The sequence below is a fragment of the Salvia splendens genome, chromosome 2, assembly GCF_004379255.2.
Source record: "Salvia splendens isolate huo1 chromosome 2, SspV2, whole genome shotgun sequence".
Lineage (NCBI taxonomy): Eukaryota > Viridiplantae > Streptophyta > Magnoliopsida > Lamiales > Lamiaceae > Salvia > Salvia splendens.
The window spans coordinates 16,422,148-16,433,244 of NC_056033.1; the positions used below are offsets into that span (position 1 = coordinate 16,422,148).

General features: G+C 46.4%; 1 protein-coding gene across 1 annotated transcript; it reads right to left on the reverse strand.

The window, feature by feature from the left end:
- Positions 1–1,492: 1,492 nt before the first annotated feature.
- Positions 1,493–10,736, reverse strand: LOC121774823 (calmodulin-like protein 3). The gene is made up of 2 exons (XM_042171684.1): positions 10,639–10,736; positions 1,493–1,994 (listed from the first exon to the last, which is right to left on the reverse strand). Exons 1-2 carry the CDS (start codon positions 10,734–10,736, stop codon positions 1,493–1,495), a joined length of 600 nt encoding a protein of 199 aa, XP_042027618.1.
- Between the last annotated feature and the right edge of the window lie 361 nt (positions 10,737–11,097).

The following is an 11,097-nucleotide window of genomic DNA, read 5'->3' on the forward strand; positions in this document are numbered from 1 at the left end:
CCTTGAGGTCAAGGAGGTTGTTAAGCAGGGGGAGTTGATACGGTTGCCCATGAAACAGAGGCGCCGACCGTCGCGGAGGCAGAGGACGCAGCAGCTGCTACGGAAACACCTTCGCAGCAGCACAAGAAGACAGAGGATGCAGCAGCGCCGAGGACATTGAGGCCAAGGGATCGAATCAAACCGCCGCGGAAGTACACGACTTAAGTCCCGTAACCAGCGACGGAGCCTAGTAGGAGTCTTTTCTATTTTATATTTTATTTGCTTTAATTTAGGAATATTCTTGTTAATTTATTTATAATTGAGTCGGGTGAATTATAAGCCCCGTTCGGGTTTTCTTAGTTGGTTCTTTCCCGAACGTATTAGGATTAGGTCGAACCAACCCTAGGGTTGTTAGTATAAATAGAGCCTTTTGTCATTAATTGATCTATCTATGAAATAATATACTTTGGCTCAATTGCTTTTGCACCAAGAAACAAACCTTCAAGGCTGCCGACGAGAATTCCTCGCGCTCAGCCGCTCCCCTTTGCCGTCTTCGTCGCCGACCCAAACGTTGGACGCTCGACAACGACGACAACTGTTTCTTGATTGTGTGTGGGAATCGAACGTTGAGAATCGCATTCTTAACAATATGTCATATGTAAATTAACAAATCGGTCTTAGCATTATATAGTGCAATAACAACAACCAATGGCCCAATAGGTTGGCAGAATTTCATCTCAGATTTAAAAAATGTTTTAAATAGCAGGAGAGAGTTTTTAGTTCGATGAATTTATAAATGAATAGAATAATATGGTTTTGGATCTTCGAATTGACATTTAGATATATGATCAAATATTTTATTTTATTTTATTTTTTTAATTGTTAGAATAAGTGTCTTTATTGATGGACCCAATAACTTTTTTATTGTGCTAATTTGTAAGCACATTAAAATATGAGACATCTATCATAATAATTTATTGTTTCTTCTTCCTATAACAAAATTCAAATTTGAAATGAGTATAATTTCAACCTAGATTAGCACAACACAGTGGTAATGTGAGTTGCCGATCCCTAGAAGATAAGACCTTTCCTGGTTCAGCTCCCGGTTTTTGGCAATGCAACCACGCTTGAGTTTCTTTCTTTTGAGTCTACTGAATGCTCCCAGTCGTATTGTTACAATCCTAAAGTTTGAAACGTAAAAATTTGACAATAAGAAAACAACATAAAATTGATTAACTAGCTTCTAAGTTTAGTTTGTAATTTGATCAATTTAATCCAAACAAATAATATGCGACAACAGAAAAGTACTATAAAACTATCAGAAAAGTAAGACACATATTACTGAAAAATAAATAAAGCAAAATGAAAAGTAAAAAGGACAGTCCCTAACTAAATTGAAAAGAGAGCAGAGTTAACCACAAACCTGAATCTACAATTCCAGCTTACGTTTCTCAGCCTCATGCGATCAACATTCATATCACATACATCGAAGAGAGCAGCATCGGTCAATCCTTCATTCCCTTCCTCCATTCATCATCTTCCTGAACTCATTAAAGTCCACTCTTCCGTCTCCATCCGCATCGACCTTTTCGATCATCTTCTCGCATTCCTCCGCGCCCCTCCCTTGCCCGAGCGACGCCAGCACCGAGCTCACCTCCTCAACGCTGATGAATCCATCCCCGTTCCGATCAAACACGTCAAACGCCTCCTTCATGTCCTCGTCCTCGTTGCGCTCGTCCATTATGGTTTGGTACAGGGTGGAGAACTCGTCAATGGAGACGTTGGCGTCTCCATTGACGTCCACCCGGGCGATCACCTCAGCCAACTCGTCTCTCGGGATGAAGATTCCCATCTTCTCCAAGGAGGCGTTGATTCCCTGTCGAACGTCTGGAAGACGCGGCTCAGCTCCGCGCCTTCCAGGGTTCGACTGGGGCGGAGGGACGGGGAAAAGGAAGAAATGGGCTCGTTGTTGATATGTTTTTGTTGTTGTGGGAATGGGAGTGATGGAGTACGTACTAAACAAGCCCAACAGCAGTAAAGCCCATCCGCCTAAAGCCCAAGAAAGAGTATCAGTTCGGCATGACTAAAGAGTATCAGTCCGGCATGACTAAAGAGTATCAGTTCGGCACAACCAAAGAGTTCGGCCTCAGCCTACAGCTCGGTAAAAGCCAACCAATCAAACTCTGCTCTCAGGTCGGCATCAAGCTCTACTCTCAGATCGGCAAAAGCTGCTCGGCAATAATTCAGCAGTTCGGTCTCAGTATTCGACCGAACTAGGAGATAGTGGACTCATGCAGGATTTCCACCTCCACTACACCCACGATCTATTTAGTGGTGTCAAGCAGTCATTAACTCATGCAGGATAGTGGACCCATGCAAGATCGCCACGATCTCCACGACATCCACTACCTAGTAAATGGTGCTGCATGCCACGATCTTGGTCCTTTGTATAAATAGAACCTAGATCAGATAGATAGGGTGAGACTCTCTCGCTTTCTAGAGATCAAATATAAAATAGCAAGTCTGTATTGTAAGCTGTAGAAAACAGATCAAGCAATACAACTCTGCCCTCTTATCTTCCCGTGGACGTAGATTTACCTCAGTAAATCGAACCACGTAAATTCATTGTGTCGTGATCTGCATTCTCTACCAGCATTCTTCACCACCAAAAATTCGCCGATTCATCACTGGCGCCGTCTGTGGGAAACAGAGAACCAAATTTGTGATAAAGCGAATTTTTGACCCTTTTTCCACCCCAAAAAAATGCATACCAGATCACATACCACCCGTAATACCGTTCGTGATCACCGTGAGGAAGCTAGTCCAGCTCGCAGGTCTGAAAAACGGCCTCGGGAGACATCTACCTCCGGTTCTCACGAAGGAGGAACAAGCCACTCCAGGAGTCATCGCACCGAGTCTTCCCAGCAGCCCAATTTAAATGAAGCTGTCAAGCTGTTCTTGGCCGAGAAGCAGGAGGAGTTCTTAACCTTCCTGCAGAAGAGCCAACAGCCGGAGAAGACAACGGCGGATTCTCCCTCCTTATCCAGACATGAAAGTCACTACCGCAGTAGTGACGTGTCTTCCAGGAGAAAGAATCCTCAACCCCGACATGTTCCTGTTCCTCCTCGGTACCGGAACCACAGGAGAACTCCATCTCCTCCGTACCGAAGAAATATCGGGTTCGCCATGTACGGAGCATTAAAGACTCCGTTCTCGGACGATATCACCCGAACTCCTTTGCCGCGGAACTACCGGACACCGTCAATGACTTATGACGGGCTAGTGGATCCTCATGACTTCTTGGGACGCTATCAATATAATATGGCGAACCAGGGTCTCAATGAGGTCCATATGTGCAAGCTGTTCCCCGAGCTGCTCATCGGGAACGCCAGAAGGTGGTTCGACAGCCTTCCTCAAGGCAGCATTAGATCCTACCGAGATCTAATGGATGCTTTCCACAGGAGGTTCTTTCAGAAAGCGGAAGCCCGAATTACTTCGGCTCAGCTGCTTTCTATACGTCAAGGTCACGACGAAAAGATCAGCGACTTCCTGACGAGATTCCATAAGGAATGCCTACAAGTAGATAATCTCAATGATCTACTTGTCATTTCGGCATTCCAAAATGGAATCCTGCCCGGAGCTCTCTACAGAAAGCTCGTGGAATGCAGTCCGCAAACAGCTCAAGAGATGTGGGACATTGCGGACCAGTTCTCCCGTGCCGATGAGGCAGACCGTCGAAAACGGTCTTTAGACAGCTCATCTAGAGGAGACGAAAAGAAGCCCGGTCATAGCGATCAGAGGCTTCCTCGCCGAACTCCTTTTGAAAGAATTCAAAGGGCACCGGTACAAGGCAGATTGGGGCCACGTCTCAATCCTGAGAAGCCGCCCGCTCAGTTCGTACCATTAAACAAGTCAAGAGCGGAAATTTTCGAACTACATTCCGATATGTTCGAAAAACCAAAGCGGATGACGAAATCAGCCGCGCGGCGACCTCAGGATCAATATTGCTCCTTCCATCAAACCCACGGTCACGATACCGAGGAGTGCCGAAATTTGGCTGCAGGTATTGATGTTCTTGTGAAAACAGGAACGTTAAAAAAATACCAAAGCAAGCAGCCGAAAAAGAACAAAAGGCAGAGAGGTGCGAACTGCAATCCTCAGGATCCGAAAAGGCATGAGGATCCCGAAGACGACGACGAGCCGCAATATGATGGAGTAATCCTAACTATTGATGCTCTCCCTGCCGGGAAGACTAAGTCGTCCCTAAAAGCAGAACGCAGAGGTTCCAATCAAGAGGAGCCAACACATAAAAGGCTGAAGAAAGACGAAGCGATTACATTTTCAGATGCCGATCCCGTCCCAGCCATCTCTCCTCACCAAGACGCTATTGTCATTCAAGCCGGAGTGGCAAACAAACTGATCCACAGAGTATTTGTGGATACAGGAGCGTCAGTCAGCATTCTTTTTAAAGAATGTTTCGATAAAATGGAAGTGGATCCAGCTCGGCTCAGTCCGGCTCCACTTCCTCTGAAAAGTTTCGCCCAGGAGGACACCCGCCCTGAAGGTATTATCAGCCTTCCGATCACGGTGGGAAAAGCGCCTACAAGCTCCAATACGATGATCGAGTTCTTTGTGGTGAAAGCTCGGTCCCCGTACAACATCATCCTGGGGAGAGACTGGCTCAACACAGTTCGGGCCGTTTGCTCTACTTATCACCTCACCATCAAGATCCCCACTAAAGGTGGGATAGCGGTCATCCGAGGTGATCAAAAGAGAGCAAAAGAATGTCTGCAGATTGCGCTTAAAAGTGCCGAGCAATCAGTTCGGCACCATCAAGCATAGCAATCACAGCAACCGGAGTCAAAGGCAAGCGAGATGACCGAAGTCACTTCAGAGCCGAACTCAATGACCGTTCAGTTATACGAAGATGATCCATCCAGAACGGTCAAGATCGGCTTCGCAGGAACGCCTCTACTCCGGGAAAAGACCATTCAGCTCCTCAAGGAGTACAAAGATGTCTTTGCATGGTCTCCGTTGGACATGACCGGAGTGCCCCCCGAGGTAATCACTCATCGGTTAAATATTGATCCTTCAATCCGGCCAGTAAAACAGAAGCAAAGACTCTTTGCGGCAGAAAGAAGCCAAGTCATCCATGACGAAGTCCGCCAATTACTAAAAGCGGATGTACTATTCGAGGTGAAATATCCTTCTTGGGTGGCCAATCCTGTGATGATCAAGAAAAAAGGAGGAGGGTGGCGGATGTGCATAGACTTTACCGATCTAAACAAGCACTGTCCTAAAGATTGCTATCCCCTTCCGAATATAGATAAAAAAGTAGAAGCTTTGATCGGCTTCGAAATTTTCTGTTTTCTTGATTTATACAAAGGATATCACCAAGTGTTGATGGATGAGAGTGACGCTCCGAAAACAGCTTTCATTACCGATTTCGGCATTTTCGCTTATAAAAAGATGCCATTCGGTTTAAAGAATGCCGGAGCCACTTATCAAAGGATGGTAGACAAGCTTTTTCGGCACCTAATCGGAAAACAGGTTGAAGTGTATGTCGACGACATAGTTGTCAAAAGCAAAAGCACTTCGGAGTACGAAGACAACCTCAAATCCACTCTCGACGTGCTCCGAAAAGCCAACCTCAAACTCAACCCCCAAAAATGTACCTTTTTGGTAGATTCGGGAAAATTTCTGGGTTGTTGGGTTTCAAAGGACGGACTCAAGGCAAATCCCTCAAAAGTTCAAGTTATTCAGAACATGGCGATGCCGAAGTCCATACACGATGTGCAAAGACTAACTGGATGTCTAGCCGCATTGAATAGATTCCTTTCCCAAGCAGCCGAAAAGCAACTGCCGTTCTTCAAGGTGTTGAAAAAGGCACCAAAGTTCGAGTGGGGAGCCGAGCAGAAAAAGGCCTTTGACGAGCTCAAAAGTTATCTAGCCGAGCTTCCTATTCTCTCTGCTCCAACCGAAGCCGAAGTAATATTCTTATACTTAGCGGCATCGGATCAAACCATCAGCACGGTGCTTGTACGAGAAGAAGGCCTAAAGCAGCTTCCCATCTATTTTACAAGCCGAGCATTAAGAGGTCCAGAAACCAGGTATCAACCTCTGGAAAAGATTGCTCTGGCATTAGTAAATGCAGCAAGGAGACTGCGGCCATACTTCTATGCTCACAAGGTATGCGTCTTAACTGATCTGCCACTTCGGCAAGTTTTGACCAAGCCAGAAGCATCAGGCAGAATCGCCAAATGGGCCATAGAGCTGGGAGAACACTCAATCGAGTACCTACCTCGGAAAGCCATCAAGGGACAAGCCTTGGCAGATTTTCTTGCAGAAGCAAAGTTCGATCAAGCAATTCCTGTTATTGCCGAACAGAAGAATTCTGAAAATGCCGAACTAGCACAGCCCTTGGAATCCGAAGTAGAGCCGCCGGACTGCTGGAGCGGATTCGTAGATGGAGCTTCAAACAAGATGGGAAGTGGAGCTGGTATTTTACTTGTCGCTCCCGACGGACACGAGCTCGTGACGAGAGAATGAAGAAGTATTTGGACAAAGCGCAAAGCATCAGCCGAAGTTTCTCCTATTTTCGGATAATCCGCATTCCCAGAGCGGAAAATAGCCGAGCAGATACCTTAAGTAAGTTGGCCTCAGATCCGAGCTCAAAGGCGGAAGAATTAATGCATCGAAGCATTGATGAAGCCGAGGTACATTCAGTATCCAGCTCGCCGAACTGGATGACGCCGATCTTGCAGTATCTGGATCAAGGACAATTGCCCGAGGATAAGAGAGAAACTCAGAAGATCACGTGCCGAGCACTTCGGTACGAACTTCATGAAGGAGTCCTCTTTAGAAAGTCTTACCTCCAGCCGTTATTGCGGTGCGTAGGACCAGAAGAGACGGACTACATCCTCAGAGAAGTTCATGAAGGATCGTGCGGTAGCCACATCGGAGCCAGAGCTTTAGCTAAAAAAGTTCTGAGATGGGGATATTATTGGCCAACCATGGTACAAGAGGCAGTGCAGCTCGTCAAGAAGTGTACGAAGTGCCAAATTCATGCAAATGTCCCAAGGATGCCGCAGACCGATCTATACACTATGCAAAGCCCTTGGCCTTTCATGCAATGGGGCATAGACATAGTGGGACCACTTCCTCAAGCTCCTCGGCAAACGAAATTCCTAATCGTTGCCGTGGACTACTTTACGAAGTGGGTGGAAGCTGAACCATTAGCTACGATAACGAGCTCGAAGGCATTGGATTTCGTCTGGAAGAACATAGTGTGCCGATTTGGCATACCCCACATCCTCATCTCGGATAACGGGACTCAGTTCACCGACAAGACGTTCAAGAATTGGTGCCAAGAGCTGAATATTCAACAGCGGTTCACTTCGGTCTCTCATCCACAAGCAAACGGACAAACGGAGGTAACAAATCGTATCCTGGTGAAAGGGTTAAAAGCTCGGTTAGAACAAGCCAAAGGACAATGGGTAGAAAATCTCCCTCAAGTCCTATGGTCCTACCGAACTACACCCACAACCTCCAACGGTGAAACTCCGTACAGTCTTGTGTACGGCACTGAAGCCGTGATTCCGGTGGAGATCGGCATACCCAGTCCCCGAACTCTAAATTTCTCAGCAGAAATGAATGACGACGGACTGAGAGCCGAGCTAGATCTTGCCGAAGAAAGAAGAGAATTGGCATGCATAAAAGCAGCCAAGTACAAGGAGCAAGTAGCCCGGTATTACAACCAAAGGGTGAAGAAGCTGCAATTTCAAGTCGGAGATCTCGTCTTGAGAAACAACGAAGTAAGCCGAGCAGAAAAGCTGGGCAAGCTCGAACCCACATGGGAAGGTCCGTATCGGGTGTCAGAAGTCCTCGGCAAAGGGTCTTACAAATTGGCTCACATGTCAGGAGAACAGGTACCCCGAACATGGCACATTTCCAACCTCAAGAAGTTCCATTTGTAAGAGACAGTCCGGTCAGTCAGTCTTGAGTCCTGTTCGGTCAATGTGCTTTATTTGGTTTGCTTGGTCTTTATTTGTCTCTGTGCGTTTTGTCCGTGTGTTTTGTCTGTCTCTGTGCGTGTCGTCTCTTACAAATGTTACTGAGGTATCTTGTTCTTCGAAGGCTGATCCCCTTCTTAGAACATATACAAGCCAACGATTGTGAGTCAAAGCTTCTAAAGAGGATACAAGACCACAATTCAGCTTAAACAAGCAGTTCGTCTGAAACGAGCTGCAATAAGCCAACGATTGTGAAGTCAAAGCTTCTAAAGAGGATACAAGACCACAATTCAGCTTAAGAATCAAGCACTTCGTCTGAAACGAACTGCAACGAAAGTCCGATTCTCGCGATAAAACTTGCCTGAATTAGGACAAGGGAAAGTCCGATCCACGCGATAAAACTCGCCGAATTAGGACAAGGGAAAGTCCGATCCCCAAATTAGGACAACGGAAAGTCCGATCCGAGCGATAAAACTCGCCAAATTAGGACACAAGCTTAGTCCGGTCAAAGATGTTTATTTCATCAGACCAAAGACGAGTCAGGTCAAAGATGTTTATTTCATCAGACCAAAGACAAGTCCGGTCAAAGAAGAGTTCACTTCATAAAACCGAGGACAAACATCAACTTACCCCGTACCTTTATCCAGAATGCCGAAGTGATTCACTTCGCTTTTCGGTGGGGGTAGTGATGGAGTACGTACTAAACAAGCCCAACAGCAGTAAAGCCCATCCGCCTAAAGCCCAAGAAAGAGTATCAGTTCGGCATGACTAAAGAGTATCAGTCCGGCATGACTAAAGAGTATCAGTTCGGCACAACCAAAGAGTTCGGCCTCAGCCTACAGCTCGGTAAAAGCCAACCAATCAAACTCTGCTCTCAGGTCGGCATCAAGCTCTACTCTCAGATCGGCAAAAGCTGCTCGGCAATAATTCAGCAGTTCGGTCTCAGTATTCGACCGAACTAGGAGATAGTGGACTCATGCAGGATTTCCACCTCCACTACACCCACGATCTATTTAGTGGTGTCAAGCAGTCATTAACTCATGCAGGATAGTGGACCCATGCAAGATCGCCACGATCTCCACGACATCCACTACCTAGTAAATGGTGCTGCATGCCACGATCTTGGTCCTTTGTATAAATAGAACCTAGATCAGATAGATAGGGTGAGACTCTCTCGCTTTCTAGAGATCAAATATAAAATAGCAAGTCTGTATTGTAAGCTGTAGAAAACAGATCAAGCAATACAACTCTGCCCTCTTATCTTCCCGTGGACGTAGATTTACCTCAGTAAATCGAACCACGTAAATTCATTGTGTCGTGATCTGCATTCTCTACCAGCATTCTTCACCACCAAAAATTCGCCGATTCATCAGGGAGATATGTTCTCAACTTCTTGGGTGCTAAGTATTGGAAAACTGTGTACAAGAGCTTGTAGAGAATGGAGATTCTCAACAAGAAGGTTGACATTGTGGATTTGGAGTTGATGGAAAAGAGAAAACGAGAGACTTAAATTGAATTTTGAGGAAATTATTTTATGTCGGAATAACGCGTTTTGGATTCTTTAATTGTGGAGTAATAAATTAGTGGCTATTTTAGCTATAAAAGCGCGTAGTTATAATTGCTTTTGGTGGGGCCGATTTGAAATTATATAAAGATTTTGGTGAATCGGATCTAATAGCATCTCCATCCATGCTCTTAGTAAGAGCATGGAAGTGGGTCCGGACCCACTTTTATTCATTTTTTACTCCATGCTGTTCCCCAAGAGCACAACGCCCACATCCATGCTCTTCAATATGTTCAAGGGTCCAACCATTCTATTATTCAATTTAAATAATAACATTTCCACAATATTATAATGCATTAAAAATACCCTGAATATTATTACAAAACACTAAAAAATTAAAAATTACATAATTAAAGTCCTAAAAATTAAAAATTACATAATTAAAATCCTAAAAAATAAAAATTACATAATTAAAATCCGACAAATTAAAAATTACATAATTAAAATACCCCCGTGGAAGACCAGTCCTCTGTCCCTATCCCCAATGTTTTCCAGAGACCCTGTATCATTGCCAAATGTGAATCAAGTTGTTCGGGAGTCATCCGAGACCTATCGACCAAATTGAGTTGAGCCAAAAGGGTCCGCAACGAGTTGGTGGGGGTTGAGGTGGCACAAAGGGAGCGGGAGCGGGGACGGACGGAGTCGAGGCCCATCGGCGGTTGGCTGTCGCCTTCTTTCTTCCTTGCGGCCGGCGCTGGGAACTGCTCGGCCCAGCGTCGGGGCTATCCAAGTTAGTTCCGACAAGCTGGCTAGCCACCTTATCGGAGCCGCCGTCGGATAAGGATAACTACCTCGACCGTTTGCCGGTGGAGCTGGAGGAGGATGATACGCCTCCCCTATACTTCGGATTTCTACACACCTGCTGCCAAGCGCCGAGGTGGTTGAATGGTTTGCCATGCATGGAATGGTAGGTCGACATGGCGCCCGTGATGATGTCGGTCTCACTCATGCGCTCCCCGCCAACCGCTGTTCCTGGAGGAAATACTCCTGGAACTTTTGGATTTCTTCGTTGGCTCTGAAGATTGCATTGCGCACCATACTCTCGTTGCGCTCGATGTCCCCCCCGGTCGGTTGTCATTGTACCGGAGAGAGACGCGCCACCAAAACCTCTCCTCGGTTTGGTTCGTGCCGGTTTCTGGATCTTCGGATATTTCCATATAGGCTTTGAACATCTTCTCCATCTTCGGCGGAGTGTACGCGGTGCGCACGTGAACTTCACCGCCACGACTATGAGTAGGAACACCACGAGGAAGAGGATGAGGAGGACGGGCGCTGGGGTTGTCCTTCGGAGTTTGGGAGCCGCCGATCCCTCTCGATCCCGATCCTTGTTCGGGTGCCCACCCGTATCGCCCATCGGGTGCATCTTGCTCGTCCACCGGACAAGGCCGGTAGCCACCCGATATTTGAGAACCTTGAGTTTGAGGAGGGGGCGAGAATTCCGTATCCGGATGAGGGAATGATGTTGGGTTGAACCAATCGTGGTTCCATCCGCAGGAGTCGGAAGGGTGATCGCCAGAGCCGAACATTTTTTTTGCAAGGGTG

Coding starts and splice junctions, on each gene's coding strand:
- LOC121774823 (XM_042171684.1), bottom strand. CDS start 10,736: ATGGAGAAGATGTTCAAAGCCTATATGGAAATATCCGAAGATCCAGAA. Junction 1,995..10,638: donor TGGTGGCGCGTCTCTCTCCG/GTACAATGACAA, acceptor GGGCTTGTTTAG/TACGTACTCCATCACTCCCA.